The 18,416-nt window shown below is 43.0% G+C and overlaps 1 protein-coding gene across 1 annotated transcript; it reads right to left on the reverse strand.

Moving 5' to 3' along the window:
• Positions 1 to 5,381: 5,381 nt before the first annotated feature.
• hkdc1 (hexokinase domain containing 1) lies at positions 5,382 to 15,709 on the reverse strand (the record flags this gene model as incomplete). The annotated part of the gene is made up of 18 exons (XM_080848875.1): positions 5,382 to 5,520; positions 5,823 to 6,056; positions 6,432 to 6,587; positions 6,922 to 7,108; positions 7,439 to 7,538; positions 7,729 to 7,824; positions 8,023 to 8,142; positions 8,461 to 8,609; positions 9,053 to 9,357; positions 9,611 to 9,844; positions 9,998 to 10,153; positions 10,475 to 10,658; positions 10,930 to 11,029; positions 11,230 to 11,325; positions 11,509 to 11,628; positions 11,877 to 12,025; positions 13,915 to 14,077; positions 15,647 to 15,709. The coding sequence occupies 18 exons, from the start codon at positions 15,707 to 15,709 to the stop codon at positions 5,382 to 5,384; spliced, it is 2,751 nt and encodes a 916-aa protein (XP_080705001.1).
• Between the last annotated feature and the right edge of the window lie 2,707 nt (positions 15,710 to 18,416).

Raw genomic sequence — 18,416 nt, forward strand, 5'->3', positions numbered from 1 at the left:
TCTCTCTATATCTCTTTATCCATCCCTCCCTCCCTCTCTCTCTCTCTCCCACACACACAGTCATGCTGTATCTGTTCCACATCACAGTGTGTGTTTGTGTTTGTGTGTGTGTGTGTGTGTGTGTGTGGGGGGGGGGGGGGGCAGGAAAAGAGCGCATGGTTTTACGGCGTTGATGCGAGGTGAGGCACGTACGGCATGTGGCTTCCATGCCCCTCCCCCTCACACACGTACACACTCAAGAAGGTGGAGCTAAGCTGATGAGGGGAGGGGGGCACTGTGTCGCATTATCCACCCCCTTACAGCACACACTCCCCCCCCACACACACACACCCCTGCGATGAAGGGCATTACCACAGAAAGGCCAGTTAAGGTGGAAATTCTGCTGAGTAACAGCCAACTCGCCTCCCTGGCTCTGCGCAAGAGGAAGCTAAGGGGGAGAGAAAGGACACAAGGAGGTCACAGAGAGAGACAGAGACAGGTGGAGAGAGAGTGTGAGAAAGATAGAAAGAGAGGGAGTGAGAGAGAGAAACAGAAAGAGGGAGAGAGAGAACCAGAGTGAGAGAGAGAGATAGACAGAGAGAGAGAGGCAGGACGAGAGAGACATAAAGGGGGTTGGGTGGGGTGGGGTGGGGGGGAGCGGACAGGAAATACATCATCTGACTATAACAAAAATTCTGCCCCGGTGAGTCCTTGAGATAGAATTTCGAGGAAGTGCCCTGCTCCAGTTACACTGCTGTTGCATCACAGAGGTTGGCTTACATGTGCCATTGCTTAGACTCAATCAACCTCTCAGGAGCCCGGTGCAACAGGATGTGGCTCAGAGGAAATGATGTCGTCTGAGGGACGCTTCCATCAGAAATATAAAAACACAAACCTGTTAACGACACAACGACTAATGTTAAACAATTCTGCCTGGGTATGACTGAGGTTTCCTCTCTCATCAATTTCTTATCATGGTGTGGACGAGGGGTGGCAACATAGCAGGCTGTACCACTGGCCTACTCTACTCACACACACACATGTGCAGACGTGCACATGGTCACGCACCCACATACACACAAACACACACACACACACACGCACACACACACACACACACACACACAATTGCACGTGTTACACAGCTACACTTCAGGGAAGTACGGGCTGGGCATTTTTACATCTGACAAGAAAAATGAGTCCCTGTTATTTCACTCAGAGCTGTTAAAGGGTAAATATGAAAGAGCAATAAACTACAACACTACTGTTTCCGTGAAACTCAAAGCACAGCTTCAAAATTGAGAACATGTGTCATGGTGAGCAAGTCATTTATCACTGACGTGTGACTGTGACAGACCCTTCCCGTGTCGCAGAGCTGTAGCAACGCAGCTAGTGTGTGAAACCGTGCACATAATTCGCTATTCAAGGAGAAATTTTCTCTGAGCAAAGTGTATGGTTACGGACTCTATGACAACTCAGGGCATACCAGCAAGGATCCATTGATGTTCACATTTTTACAGCCAGAAAAAAAAAGTTTTTTAAAACAAAACAAAAATGACTACATGAAGAATCTGTGTCACAGAGGAAGAAGGAAATGTAAGTGGAAGGTAATGATTGAGCCCTGAGGTGACTATGATTCAGACCCTGTGAATGGATTATATGATTACCGCCTGCAGAATAAAATACTTGACTGCCTTCAGTACACCTTGACACACAATGTCACAATATACTTTGAACAAAATCTATGTCTAAGTGGGTTGGCTCTTTGTGTCAAGATACTTCTTGACGTTGATCTTAAAAATATATATATACGTATATACACATAACAAGACATTTTTATTATTATTATTATTATTATGAATAAGCCTGTGAATGTATTTGTACTTTTAAACATCAACCTAGTTATTTGTCTGTCACAGTACAATACATTGTCTTCCTTTTGATTGTACTAATTTAATTGAATCAACTGTTCGCACTGAGTAACTCCTGTTAGAGGATTACATGTCAGTCAGCTCTAGAAATCTGAGGAGGCAGAGGTGTGTGTGTATGCAAACTGTCTACTGACACACCCAACACTAAAACCACTCCAAAAAACTGCAAGTCATAGCTCAGCGAACCCATGTACACATGCATAGCGGTTCTCTGCGCCAACCTAGACAAGAGCTGAACATACATACGTGTGACAGCGACTCAGACGTGCTGTCGCTCTCCATCCCGGAAGGCGAGTAGTCCACACAAGCAGATTAGGTAATCCTAAAGACAGTCGAACTAATTTGCTTTTACAGATTGGATTCCTTAGGATTTAAGTGGGGGGGTTTTACATAAACGAACCGTGACGATGGCACCGTACAGTCCTTGGATCTCTGAGCGTTTGTGCTGGTCCCCCTTGTGATATTTCAGAATGAAAGCTCTTATTGTTGGTCAACAACAAAAAGGATGCAGAACACAGAAGAACGCACAGAAGAAACCTTCTTTCTCTGATGAAATAACAGAACATATCAGAATCTCTGAACACCGCAAAGTATTTGCAACTAACAATATGTATCCCACAGTGCCTGGAAGCACTGAAGAAGTTTCCACAGATTGGAGTGCATTGCTTACTGGAGAGCATGAATATACCTCTAGAATAGGATCATCTATTAGTCACTGGGTAATGCTTTGCAGGAGGATAAATGGATGCACGTCATTACCTCTTTCACACTATCAAGACAAAGGTACAGTTTGGTTCAGCCATGCCTGTCTCTTTCTCTGTGCATGGATGTCTCTATGTGCATGCGTGTGTGCATGCCAACACGTAGCAACTGGTGTGTGTGCATGCATGGCGGCGTGCATCTCCTGTGTTGACGTGCGGCTATGCAGGAGCACCCTCCTGTCCTCTCCCACACCCCCTGCAGCTGAGCTGATTGCTTGCACGCAGAACTTTAATTTGGTCCACAATCAGTACTGCCTGCCAGGATCCAACACCTCCACCCTTATGACCTCAACATGGCATATGCCCTCAGGCCTTGGGTCAGAGGCATGCAGTGGAGCAATGTGTGTGTGTGTGTGTGTGTGTGTGTGTGTGTGTGTGTGTGTGTGTGTGTGTGTGTGTGTGTGTGTGTGTGTGTGTGTGTGTGTGGAGATGGCTGGTAAAGTGCAGTGGCTGGGTTGATCCTAGGACAGGAGGGATTAGGGTGAGTAAATGTTTCCTCTCCTCCTGAGCAGGCAGTGTGCGTGGAGCTTGTGAGTGACACATCGTGCAACTGGCCCAGTTTAAACCCCTTCAGTTTAATCCCACCTCAGCTTTAACTCGGTTAACGTGCACCTGAACGTGCTGAGGTAGCACCTGACGACTAGCTGAGAGTGTGGGTTAGGGCATTTCTGGAATAGGGGTAAGTAAAAAATGGGGAATGGCAAAGGAGATTGTAAAATTGAATAATATGGTGCCCAAACCATGAACATGAAATTTGGAAATACAGTAAAAATTTGTTTTAAAAAAAGAAACAAAGGGTATTCATGTTTTACAGATTACCCAAACAGTGAAATATGAATTGTGATAACAACTGTACAGTCTGGGGTCTACAGTAATTCAAAATACATTGAATGGAGCAAATGACTTATTTTAGGACTACAGGATCAATATGGCCTAGGGGCAGAAAGAGCAGTTGCTCAATGCAGAATCAGATTAGTGTAACACAGAATAAAAAAACACTGTAATGACCAGCTGAATTAAGGCTTCTCTTTGGCACTCAATGTCGTTTATTCAGACGGACAACAACTGAAAACAGAATGAGACACAGGCACAGTTTACAGGGTAAGGGTGGACACAGAAGACAGTAAACTACACGAGGCATCACACACAACACACAGATTATTAATCGCTAACAGAAGATACATGCTGACATTAACATACGAAGGAAAAATGACCACTTTAAATTCAAACATTACACATATAATTACTCATTACACCCTACGGCTACTACAGGCATGGAATTATGGGTGAGCTCACCATACCCGGAACACAAACACGGGAGCGCACAGCCCTGCATTCTACAATACATTTAGATATTCAAAGTATCTGGGCCAATTGCTTGGTGCAGACTTGGTGGACATGGTTCAATTTGATGAAATGTATTAAATAGTATGTATCAAATAAAGCGAGCAAAAATGAAATGATCTTTTAGAAATTATTTCAATCTTAGGTAAGCCAACTTTTATGATTTCGAATAGAACAAACAAGGCCACTTTGCCACTCCAGACTGGCCTTGGGGGAGTGACTGTGCGGTTCACTTCTGACCTTGTCAGGAGGCAGAAGGAGTGTTTAACATCCTGGTAAGTGTGTCTCAGCGGCGGCTGGTGCCGGCACGCCCTTGGGGCCCAGAAACGTGTTTCCTTTGGAGCTTTCTGAGCGACGGCATCAGGGGCACACGCAAGGCTCCGATGAATAGTGTATAGCATTCCATTCCAGCCAACTCCCCCCTCTGCCTCGGCCCCTGCAAGCCATTCCTTCAGTGCACTCGCGCAAAGCTGGACACACACAAACACACACACACACACACACACACACACACACACACACACACACACACACACACACACACACACACACACACACACACACACACAGACAAACAGAGACACACACACACACACAGAGACACACACCGTACACACACCGTACACACACACACACACACACACACACACAAACCACATGTCTCCCTGCCTCCTCACCATCAGCGCCAAACACCTGACAACACAAAGACAGCATTTATGCATCATGAGGACCGTCTGATCTGGGCAGCTGTATTTAGGCCCAGGAAAGGTAATTATATATCAGGACACAGAGCTGCTCTTCTACATGTTGCGCCTCCAGACAGAACAGTAGCTTCCTGAAAGCCATTTTATGGCCCATATACACCGCAAAAATCTCTAACCAGCTCAAACATTAACAATTTTATCACTGTGTTAGATGGCCTCTCCAACCTCCTACAGTTAGCCTGACAAAACACTTTCATTTGTTTGTAAAAGACAATGCCACAGCTAATCCAAATATCATTCACAACTCTAAACACTATCAGCATTCCTGAGATAAGTGCACATATCCACAGATACCACCGTTTGAGATATAGTTTTTGATACTTCTTAAGGGGTTAGGAAAAGTGCAACAAACATGTAGAGAACATGAATAGATGCTTGATAATTGCTTTTTGCCACTTTAACACTTTTAATCTTGAGATTCCTGAGGCCCTGATTTACCTTCACACATTCTGTACCAAACATTCATTTAAAAAAAATCGTCCACAGTGAAAGTCAATGGTGTGGCATTTAAAGTGTCCACAGAGTTTCCCAAATGACTGAAGACTCCAGTGTGCTTTGTATGAATCGTTCCCAGTGGTCAGAGCCATCGTGACATTTTCATGTTATGTCTCTCCATTGCAACTTTTTGCCACAGCGGTGATAAGTGCAGCCCCTTTCCCACTGCCGTCCTCTGATAGCACGAACTCCACGTCACACTTGGGAGCCAGCTCCTTCACTGTGTCCTTGAGGATCCGGGAGAAGCTACGACACAGACAAAAGCATGTTAGCTGTGGAATCTGGATACTGATTAGAGTATTCAGGAAATAACAAAAGTCACCCGAAATACAAGACAGATATTGAAATTGATAACTGAGTAGCAGGGTATTACATCCAAGACAGTGCATCAATTTACAAACAATCTCACTACATGCTTGCTTACTAATACCTCATGTGACAAAGTTTATGAAAAATTTGAATTGTATATATCCATCCTCCACTAGCAATGAAAAAAGAGACTGATGTGCTATAGGGTTGGAAGTATGAGATTAGAACCCCTCACTTACTGTGGATGGAGCTTGTAGAGAGTCCCATCCACCCCCACAGTAACATCCAGATGGTCCAGTCCTCGGTTCTCACGAATCTTGTCCACCACTGCGGCCATTCCCGCTCCGCAGAGCTGGGCAGCGCGATGGGAAACCGCTCCACACACTTCCTTCACGATGATACTGTCATCACAGGTGCTGTCCAGGCCCAGCTGCTGCAGGATGCTCCTCACTTGCAAAAGGGCTAGCCGATCACTGAGTGGGGATTTTTAATGGGTATACAGGTCACAACTGCCAGACAGGCAACAGATCACTTTGCCCAGCAAGTCATGAAGGATAGAGTATGCTTGAAATATGACAGAACAGTTTACCGATTGCAGATATGGTGACAATGGTAGTATCAAAATGTTCTAAATGTTCTAAATATCTAAATTTTGTTTTGTCATTTTGTTTTAATACACAATAGTCTTTTTCCTAGTGATTATAGATACAAAGACAGACAGATGTCCTAATTGTTTATGTAACTGAAGGCCACCTTGAAGTCTAAAAACAATCTAATTAACATCTATGACTCTGGAAGACATAGTGTTCAGGGAAGCCAAGAGACTATGACACACAAAAGTACTGCACCTCTCAATCTGTGAGAGGAATTTGGTCTCGAAGATGCCCCTGGTCTTCAGGGGTTCTGTGATGTGTCCTCGGAAGAGCAGCCCGCGGCTTGTCAGGTCAATCAGTATTTGTCGCACAATCTCCCCCAAGTACATACCACTAGTCATCTTCTCAAACCTGCAACCAGTGTCACACAAATATGTGAAAAGTGCACCTTAAGCAAATAGATTTTAGTGCCTAATTTCCTCCTTTTGTCTTTGTGTTCCTGTCAAATGTAATGTTGTAGTGTAGCTTTGTAATAGGTATCATGCTGCCCTCTACTGGTTATACAGCTCAACTGCTTTACCACAGCAACAACAGTAACTAAACTCAGGAACACACGATAACAGTGACGTTTATCACAAATGTTTATCACTTTTCCCAGCTAAATTTGTTTTAACAAAATCAGCTTTAACGCATGTTTACCAGCACATTCATAGGAAGCAGTGGCAGGGTGTACTGAGCTCCATACCTCTGTTTTCCATTGTTCAGGGAGCCTTCATCCACCTCTTGGTCATACTTGGTCCTGATGCCCTCTAAGTCCTCTAGGTTCTCCCCGAAGCCCCCCCACTCTGTGTTCACACACATCTGCCCCTCATCGCCCTCCGCCGTCTCAATATTTTTCATCTCCTCCATGTAGCACACGTTGCTGCCCGTGCCTGAAGTAGCACAGAGGAGAAGACTGACAAGGCTGTGTCTCAAGAGAGAACTCATAATTGGGTTTCCTTTCAGGTGTGAATTAAGTACTGGGAAATAATTACAGTAAGCCATAAAAGGCACAGTGGAATAATTTGAAAGTACTTTCATAAGCTGGGATAAGCTTCGCAACAATTCCATTTTTACATTCTAGTTTTACAACAGTCTCTACGTAAACTATACAAGTAAAGTTAACTAAAGTACAATTAACGATACAAACACAGCAGGGAAAGGAGCAGGGAAATTCTGAACATTTCAAGGGGAACTCGTGTGGCCACTGTTGGATAACCTACCGGCAATGAGTCCAATCTGACATTTGGGATCCTCATACGCACATGTCATCATTGTGCCAACCGTGTCATTGACAACAGCAACAATGTCAAGATCAAATTCCTTAAATTAAGCAGACATTATAGTTATGAGTAAATATGAATAACATTGTAAAATCACCATTAGTCCAATATTGCCCCATCTAAAACACCCATACCCACGCTATGCACTAAAAGGAGTTCTCTACAAGACACAAAAAAAAATGTCTATTGTTATCATATTGTTATCGTATCTTTCTAAGTTATGCACTCACATTTCTTCTTTTGATGGCTTCCCTCAGCATTTCGACAACATCATTTCCTACGCAATCCGTGGCTTTGAAGCCTTTAGTCCAGCTGACCAAAGTCCCCTGGGAATGTTAGCACAAAGGAGAGACATTGAGAGAAACGTACAAACCTGACCACAAAAAGTCACAAAGCAGACACAGACACTACAATAGCCTTTTCATACAGTAAGAAAGGTGTGCTTTTTAAATTATATATACAATATATCATAATCTCAATAGGCTTGCTAAATTAATGAAAATAAAATGTGTGGCGGCTTTTACCTTGTCAATGCCAGCCTGCCGGCACGGAAAAGAGAATGTGAAGCCCAGAGGGAGACGAGTGTTCTTCATGCCCATGTAGTCCAGGAAGTCAGAGATGCACTGAACAATGTGGTCAAATAGCTAAAGGACAGACACAGAGGAGAACATAATCCAATGAGAGACTGAAAGTTTTTCAAACTCTTCAAATTATTACCAGTGTTTCTACCCTCAACACAAACAATGGTATGTATGCATTTGCCAGCATATGAGATAAGTGGCTGTAATTCACAAAAAGGTCCCTGAACTAAACAAGCAGGCTATTGTTTAGGGTTGGAAAACATGATAAGAGGTTCCCTGTTGCCACTGAGGTGAACTGTCTTCAACTGCCTCTACCATAGTGATGAAATCCAGATGAGATACTATTACAGTTAACTACTTAGATACCCATCCACCCCTCACCTCCTCTCCCGTGCCCTGCATGATTTCCTGAGGGATGGCGTAGATCTTGTTGTACATGCGGACAGATTTGCGCAGGCCAGTCCTGATCTTCACCACCAGCACCCGGAAGTTAGTTCCCCCCAGGTCTAAGGCCAGGTACTTCCCCGTCTCTGCAACATAATGTGGAATCTTGAACTACATAGTTCCTGATGGGAACCTTGTGAAATAAATGTTTGTGTTTTACATCAGTGCCAGACAAACTCCTGTTTCCTGCAGGACACATTGTTTCAGAAATTGCATCTCCACTTTGAACAATAGTTGAATAATCTTTTTTTGTCATTTTAAAAGCTAGTATAGGAAAACTGTACATAGATATATAGATGGATGGATACTTTATTTATCCTGAGGGAAATATTTATCATTAGGAACTGACAGACAGTATCATAGTTCATTCTCTTAGTGCATCCCCTCACACTAATGTTTGACTGGCACAGTGAGAGGGATTCTATTCATCAAAAGCATCCTAACCTGCAGATCAAGAAACTGATAAGAGAGCCTTAAGTACTGCACCCTTATGGTAGGGACATTGTTACCCGAGTCCAGCATTTCTCACCTGACCCATCAGGGGTGCGGCAGACGTAGGAGGGCAGCATTTTGACGGAGGCCGTGCTGTGCGAGTCCTTCTTCAGCCCCCTCTCAAGCTCCACCCGCATGCGGTCTCTCATTTGCTTTAGTTGCTCCTGGTCCAGCCTGAAGGTGGCCAGCGTGTCGTCGATCTCCTGCCGCTGCGACATCAGACGCTGAGCCACAGCCGTCACCATGGCAGCACCTTTGCCACTGCCGCTCTCTGACAGCACGAAGCGCACGTGGCAGTCAGGCACGAGCCGACGGACCACCTTGTGAAGCCGTTTGGCATACCTGAGGAGATTGGGGTGAAGCATGTGTCATCACATTATCATAAAACTGTAATAAGATTGACATTTGGTCTTGATTTTAACTCATGAAATCAGCCTTAACAAGCATCACAACTTTATTTAAGTTCTACAAACACGCAATATCATGACCACTGTAGTATTCAAATTCTGGTTAATTACATGTACACAACTTACTCCATTCTACTTCAAGGACAGTGCATTGGTTTCTGAAAACATCACATCCTGTGTGTACGTACTGTGGATGCATTCTGTAGACCATGCCATCCACTCCCACCGTGGTCCTTAGGCTCTTCAGCTTGCGGTTCTCTCGGATGCGGGTGAGGATGGCAGCCAGGGCCGCGGCACACAGGTTGGCCGATCTGAACGACACTATGGTGCAGACCTGCTGCACAGCGACACAGTCGTCTGTAGAGGGTTGCAGCCCAAGCTCTGTCAGGATCTGCTTGGTGTTCTTCAGCCCATCTTTGTACCTTTAAAATCCCATCAGATTACTTCAACAGCCCGTCCTATTTTATACTTTAGCTAACATATTAAACAGAGAATCACGTTGGTAATATACACTGAACACATTCCATTAAGGAGGGGTGAGCCAGTTCAGTGAGGTGGATGAAATGTCCTCTTACTGTTCAATCTGGCAGACGTGTTTGGTCTGGAATTTGCCTTTGGTGCGTAGGGAATTGGAGATGACTCCTCCAAACAGCAGGCCCTTCTTGGCCATCTTTAGCAGGATCAGTCTCACCAGCTCTCCCATGTACAGGCCACTCACCATCTTCTCAAACCTGGAGATACAGACCAGCACAGAATGTGTGTGTCAGTAACTCAAGCCAGTGCCGGGAATGTTAGGCCACAACACTGTTACTTATTTCTCAAGCCTCCGAGGCCATGTTTGGCGGCAGCAATTTAGCAATTACCAATAAATCTGTGTACAATGGAGAGATACTGTATGTCCATCCATTTTGGGAAGGAAGTCTGATTTTAGGATCTGTATTCAAGGTTATATATGCAAGGAAGTCCATGCATTAAGATCCATTTCTTTATGAAAGAGGCACGAAGACTCGAAGAGCTGAAATTGTCAACCTGATGAACTAAGGAATACTTACAGCTGCTTTTCAGCATTTGAAGACGCTGCATCAATCTCGCGGTCAAAGCCAGTGATGTAGTCATCCAGTGCACCGTCGTCCCCAAAGGCGCCCCACTCTGTGTTGATGCACATCCTGCCCTCGTCTCCCTCCACCAGCTCAACGTGTCTCAACTCCTCCATGTAGCACGCATTGGTCCCAGTACCTTAAGACAAAGCCACCCAGGGCGTTGGTTAGTGACAGCAATAGCAATTGCATTTGCATAAACAGAAAGAAATAGTTAGATCCTCTAATTCAAATTTGATTGTCTCCTAGCCTGGATAAGGCTGGTTTCCCTCAAGATTTTTTGAGGAAGAACGGAAGAAGGACATTTAGAAAAAATATAAACCTGGAGCAATAAAGATGTTGATTATGTCTTCAGTTCTCTGAGAGATGGAGGACTTGATATTGAATGCTGCACTTAAACGTAAACTCACCAACTATGACACCAACTTCACAGCGCTGGTCGTCATATCCACAAGTCATCATGGTGCCCACTGTGTCATTCACCAGGGCCAGCACATCAACATCAATATCCTAGCCAAATGTTCAGACCAATAGGTGTTATGAAACTAGGCAGATTTGCTTTTAGGCATTTCAATATATAACAAGATTTCATAGGCACAGTCAACTTTGATGCAAAAATTATACATTTATCTATATATTAAAATACATTTATTTTGTTATAATGTAGTATGTATAAAGTAACAGAAAAGAAAAGAAAATGTCCCCTTTACCCTGACTCTATTGATGGCCTCTCTCAAGGACTGCACAACGTTTGTACCCTGCACTCCTCTGGCTTTGAAGTGCTTTGTCCAGGACAGCAAAACACCCTGAAAATAAACACAGTGCACTCTAGCACTCCATCCCACCTGCTCAAAGGACTATCTAGTATGGTATGCTATCAGGCCTTCATGACAACAAGATAATCGCTAAGCATGGTCATTCTAGGAAGGTTCCTCCAACCGCTATCTATAGTAGACAAATGCTTCAGTTACAGTAGCATAGCACGATACCTCGTTCAGCTTCGACTGTGCACATGGAAAAGAGAAGGTAAAGCCCAGGGGTTTCTTCTTTTGATTGATGCCATTCCTCTGCATGAAGGCCTTTAGAGACTCGGCTACATGGTCAAACAGCTGAAAGATGGAGCATGTCATGATATCTTACAGTGACACGTAATTACCATGCAAATGCAATCTTTTTGCTTCTTTTTATTGTAAGATCTTCTTCCCATGGGTGTTGCTGCAAGTCTACCCTCAACCTTTTTGACATCATGAGGCTGACCATTGATGAGAAGAGAAACTCTTTTACATATCTTCAATATTTATAGTATAAATACATTTGTGTGAGATAACTGTGCCATGAAGATGTAAGGAGATCTCACCTCAGTGCCTCTGCCATTGAGGACCTCCTCAGGGATAGGGTAGGTCTCGCTCTCCATCTGAACCTTCCTCTTCCCGTGCTCAGACACCTTTACCTGAAGAACCTTAAATTTGGAGCCGCCCATGTCCAGCGCCAGGAACTCGCCCTTCTCTTCAGAGAAAATATAAACACACAAAACACATCAAAAATCTTTGCTCATATCACCATACGTTATAGTTACGATATTAAGCAAACACTTTTGTTCAAAGTGACAATATATCAGATTACAATATATCAGATTAAAAAACAGTAAAAACAACAATGAGATATAATTCAATAACCAGAATTAAATTACACTTAAACCATCAACAATAATAATATCTCATTGTTAATAATAGTACCAAATAAAACCAGATACCAAACTACAATTATGATTACATTTATAAAGTATGCCTTAAACAAATGACTTAAACAGATGCTGTTCAAAAATGTGAGTTTTAAAATGCTTTGTGAATGTACTAAGGCTGTTGTTGGAATGAACAGTACTAGGTATGTAATTCCATCACTGAGATGCCCTGAACGAAAAGAGTCTTGACTGTGATCTCTTTTTGCTGTAAGAAGGCAAAGACAACAGACGCTCATCGGAGAAGCAAAGTGGTCAAGAGAGGAAAAGAGCTGAATCATAGCATTTCAATGGGTGGTGCCGATCCTGTGGCTGTTCTTTTGGTGAGAGTGAGAGATTTAAATGTATTTCTAGCAGGAACAGGGAGCCAGTGAGGGGTGACTAGCAGAGGAGTTACATGTGTCCTCTTTAGCTGGTCAAAGACTACTGCACGGACATTCAGTCTCATCTGCAGCAGTCTCACTACACATGCAGGCAGGCCCGGTACAATTGCATTGCAATAGTCTAGTTTAGACATAACTAGGGCCTGCAGAAGAAGTTGTGTCACATATTGTGTGAGTCAGGGTCTGGCCTCAAATTCATGCAAATTAGTTGTGGTCAATGAAGATGAAACGAAGTTGGATGTTAATATTTTGTGGGAAAGCCGAATTGGCTGGGAATACCAGAAGCTCAGTTTTTGAAAGATTGAGCTGAACTAAAATAAACTAAAATATCACTGAGGCATTCAGAAATTTGAGACGATATTATGGAGTCATCCAGGGGAGAGGACAAGCACAGTTGAGTATCCACATTACAGTGGTAGGAGAACCAATGGAAACGTATGATCTCACTGAAGGGAGTGGTGTCAAGTACCGACCCCTGAGGTAGGTAGTGGAGAGGTGGTGAGATTTTGACACACCCTGCCAAGACACACTAAACGAATGTCCACGGAAGTATGATTCAAACCAATTAAATTATTTCCCTGGAATTCCCAGTTTGGACAACACAGAAAGCAGGATGTCATGATTAACTGTGTCAAAGGCTGATGACAAGTCTAGTCAAATCAGAACTGATGACTGAGCAGAGGGTTTCGCTACTCTCAATTTGTCACATAAGAAAAAGAGCAGATTCAGGAGAATGACCAGTTTTTAAACAGGACTGCTTTGGGTCTAGCAAATTGTTCACATAAAACAGATTAAGTAAAACTTTCTTAAGCAAAGGAGTAACCTGAACCTGTCTGAATGATGTAAGAAAGTTTCCCAAACTGAGCAAAGCATTGATGATATGCAGGTAAGATAGATCGGAGAAAGGTGGTTGGAATGGCATCCAGAGGACATTTCGTAGGATGTTGAAGAAACTTTCTCATTGACAAAGTATATAAAACACATGATACTGTGCCTATACATTCTTTCATTACAATGATAAATATCTTAAAACGGCCTAGTCACAATCTGCTAATCAAAATGCTCATATTGTAAAGGGTTAAAGGAATGAATTCATTGAGGCATTTTAATCTGCCCTCTTTTATTTAGTTACACATTCCTAACCACAAAAAAAGTGCTCGGCCAAAGTTGAAAAGGTAAGAACTCTGACTAGTAAACAGGTAAATAGTTTTGATCTATAAACCATCTGAAGAATGTCACTTATGTTGACTTCTCACAGGGATCTGGCTTCTCACCTGAGCCGTCTGGGGTGGAGCACACGTGGGTCGGTAGCATCCTCACAGCAGCCGTGGCGTTGCTCTCCCTGGACAAGCCTTTCTCCATCTCGGCACGAAAGCGAGCTGAGATGTCCTTCAGCTGCTCGTCTGACAGGCGCATTGCGTACAGGAACCTATCCACCTGCAAAAGAAAATGACAACCCTTTCAGATCAGAGACTAGCACATAAACTATTCTGATATACGCTGATATGAAACACTGAGACACGGAGACATCTACAGAATTGTTAAGCCTACCATGAAATGCAGTACAGACAAAGAAGCATTTTCTCAGTGCACATTTTCCTGGGCAATTATGTCTATAGATGTGAAATAGCATCGATATGCAAACATATACTGTATGTATATATATATATATATATATGTTTGCACACATAACCATTCACACATACACACAGCTTAAATATTCTCCAGTGATGGTTTCTGTGGGCTCATGTTGCATGAAGCATTATAGTAATGTAACTTTGGTATCAGATGTTCAGTGTCTGCTAAAGGAAGTCAGTGCTCTCTACAGGTACAGGGTGTTATTCTTCTCTTAGTCATTTAAACAGACTTGACATTTGGAAAATGAATGCTGGGAACACTGTTAGGTTAATGTGCAACAACTTTAAAATAATTCTTGTCCAAATCCAAAACAGCAACAGCCATTGTGTTCAGTCATTTGAAGTTGCCTTTATGTAAGCAGGTAGTTCAGTTGTCTGGTTTTAAGATTTGCTGTCTTTGGCCTTGTTCTCAACTTCCTGAAGCTAGACATCAAACCAAACTTAATAGTCAAGTGGGTGTCTGTGTGTGTGTGTGTGTGAGAGAGAGAGATAGAGAGCGAGAGAGAGAGAGAGAGAGAGGCAAAGACAGGAAGAGAGCTGGAGAGCTTTGTTGTCGATACAGACTGGTTTACATTTCACAAAGTGAAGCAATGATCAAAGCAAAGCATGTGGAAAACTGAAGGCAACTCTCACATGAACCACTGGATTATTATACAGCCTTGACTTTACTGACAAGGACTTTATCAGTGTATTCAATGCAAAAACTCAACCCATGTACATAATGCACATCACACCCTTCATCCGATTCACTGGAAAAAGAGTGAGTCTGACTCTGAAGCACACAGGGCAAGGTCCTTTCTCTCACTGGCATTTCCACTATCATCCCACATGGGCTGATGAGGCAGAGGAGTTAATGATTCGTCAGTGAACAGTAGGAAATGGATCGCCACTCATCATCGGCTGTAGGCGAGGAACTCCTCAATGACAAACGTATCAGAGGGATTATACAAACGCAGACTGACAGTAAAGAATGTTTTTGTTCAGATGCCTCGTTTAGAGATTCAATTTGAAAGAACAAGGATATTTCCAAGACGCTTTCATCAAAGAATATCCAGACAAAATGCATTCAAATCATGTAAGGAATATATGGCACACCTGACATGTTTGAATCTATACTTAAAAGATGCCTTTTAGACTAACATGTTCATTGAAACTATTTTGCTTTGTTATTATCAGTATTAATTTGCTTCCTTTGTCACTATTCATTGAAGTTTCAAGTTAGAATCAGTACAGAGATGCGTGTTCAACAACTGGAATACAGTTAAACAGTTGGGATCACACCTTTCACATCCAAAAGAGTAATTACACACAAACAATTGGTGATTTCACAATAACGAAAATAAAACTAAAGAATGTGAAAACACTTCACCTTTTTGATTTGGTCCTCCTGTAGCTTGGAGAAGTAGAAGGAGAGCAAGTGCACTGCAAACATCTTGACTCCTTAAGCTAGTGCTGCTAAAAAAAAAAGCTTCAGTTGAGTGTAAAAAGCCTATTCTCTAATTCACTTTCCAGTTACGTCTCTCCTTGTGCACTTGAAACCTGAAGCTCTCAAGTTCTCAGTCGTGTTTCAGTTAAGCCTCTGTGAGATTAAGGGAGAGTTTCCCTCTCTGGGCTGTTTTTCTCAGTGCTGAGGTTTTAAGCTTCTGCCCTCCCTCCCCTCCTCTCCTCTCTCCTTCAGCTCAATAATTAATGGCCCAGTCTTTACTCCACCAACCACTCCTGGACCTCTCCTAGCAGGGAGCCGTTGCCTTTAGTCCAGTCAGAGGTCTTTCCTGAGCGAACAAACAATCAGTGTAGTGGCAAGATGAAGACTGAGGGCATGTTAAGAACAATGGAGCCAAATATAAACTAACATTGTATAAACACTTAACGTGTCTATTGTGTAAAGATTGAGGTAAAAAATATGTCTAGGGAAAGAAACTCCCCAGAAACACACTGTAGGCCTACTTCTGAGGTTAACTCAGCTTACATTCTTACTGAAAATCTATGCATTTGGATTTGTTGTGAATTTGTATGTGCTACAAGTCATAATTCCTAAAACTTAGGCTACCTGAAGTAATGCATCTCATATAGGCACTCTGATGTGTGTGTGAAAATCTTGTGAGAAACCTTATCGCACTTACATTGCCATTACCTACCTATGGCAGGCAAGAACAGTTGTTTTGATATGAGCGATTAACAGTAGTGATTTAAACAGCTTTGGACTCAGCCGGCCCTAAAACGATGGTATCCATGGTACCCAGTGTTGATTTAGGACATGGCGCTTTAGCAAACAGAAAAAGAGATGAGGAGGCAACACTTAAATATTTTGGCAAAAGTCTATCACTTACCTTTAGCGATCGTGACCTGACTGTAACAGAGCGATCACAATCACCCTACAAAAAAGACAACTAATTAAAAAACTACTGTACTTTGGACTGGGCTCATAAAAATGCAATGTCATCAATAGGTTTATGATCTTATTACAGTGTCAATGCATAATTCACTCATTAACTCAGTTTACAAAAAAGATTCTTCAATTGTATAAAACTATGACTTGCGTATGACTGTACTGCTGTAAACTACTGACTCGTATCGTGTTTACCAACAAGAAAAAAAAACCGAGGCATGTATTTTGAAACTGGAGTTCTATTCTTGTGGATGTGACCCCTGAAGCTCATCCTCTCAGATGAAATGGGTTAACTAAGTTCTTTTTGGGGTTGAAGTGAACGTAACTGAAAATAGTAACTTCTCCTGTGTGGAGCTGACATGGAAATGTCCAAGGTGGGGTGCTACCTTGGTGTATGCAGTTTACACCACCGGAACCTCAATGCTTCTCCTTTATATGATGATTTTTGGACATTTAGTAAGTAAGTAAGTAAGTAAGTAAGCTTTATTTATAGAGCACATTTATATACAGCATAAACTGACCAAAGTGCTTTACAATGACACTAAAAGGCAAATAATACAGTATAACAATAATACAATAACAGGACACCCCACATAGACAAGAACAGGGGGTTAACAGTTCAGGGGGAAAGGAAGGCCAGGGAGTAAAGGTGGGTTTTTAGCCTAGACTTGAAGGCAGAAATAGAGGGGGCGGATCTAATGTCCTGAGGGAGCTGGTTCCACAGACGTGGAGCGGCGACAGCAAAGGCCCTGTCTCCTTTCTGATTGAGCCGTGAGCGTGGCACATGCAGAAACCCTTTGGTAGTGGATCTGAGGGACCTTTGGACTGAATGTGGCTGTACAAGGTCAGTGATGTAGGATGCTGGGGCCAGCCCATTGAGTGCCTCAAAAACAAATAATAAAACTTTAAACTGTATCCTAAAATGAATGGGGAGCCAGTGCAAGGAGGCCAGAATGGGGGTGATGTGCTCACACCTCTTGGTGCCAGTTAAAAGACGTGCAGCTGCATTTTGGACCAGCTGTAGACGTCTGAGTGAGGAGTGGGGGAGGCCGAGGTAGAGGGAATTGCAATAATCCAGCCGTGATGTTATAAAGGCATGAATTACTATCTCCAGGTCTTTATGAGATAGGAAGGTTTTGAGGCGGGAAATCACTCTAAGTTGGTAAAAACTAGTTTTGACCACATTACTAATCTGTTTGTCAAGACAGAGTTCAGAGTCAAGGATGACACCCAGGTTTCTGGCGAAGGGTGTGACAAATGGAGTGAGGTAACCTAAATTATTTAGAGTAGTGCATCTTGCCTTGGGGGGGGGGCAAAAATGATGACTTCTGTCTTGTCACCATTTAACTGGAGGAAGTTGTTGGCCATCCAGTTTCTAATGTCTTCAAGACAGACCAGGAGAGATTGGATGGAGTCCCTAGATTTTAATGGCAGGTAAAGCTGTGAATCATCTGCATAGAGGTGAAAAGAGATGCTATGCTTTCTTATAATGTCACCCAGTGGGAGCATATACAGGGTGAATAGTATCGGACCCAGTATGGACCCCTGAGGGACCCCATAAGAGACAGGGGCAGATGATGAAGAGAACTGGCCTATAGAGACAGAGAAAGTCCTATGTTTAAGGTAAGAGCTAAACCAAAGTAATGCAGTCTCCCTGATACCCACCTGCTGGTCCAGGCGGGTGAGGAGGATGTTGTGATCTACAGTGTCGAAAGCAGCACTAAGGTCAAGTAATATCAAGATGGCATTA

This window comes from Sprattus sprattus (assembly GCF_963457725.1).
Source record: "Sprattus sprattus genome assembly, chromosome: 12".
Taxonomy (NCBI): domain Eukaryota; kingdom Metazoa; phylum Chordata; class Actinopteri; order Clupeiformes; family Clupeidae; genus Sprattus; species Sprattus sprattus.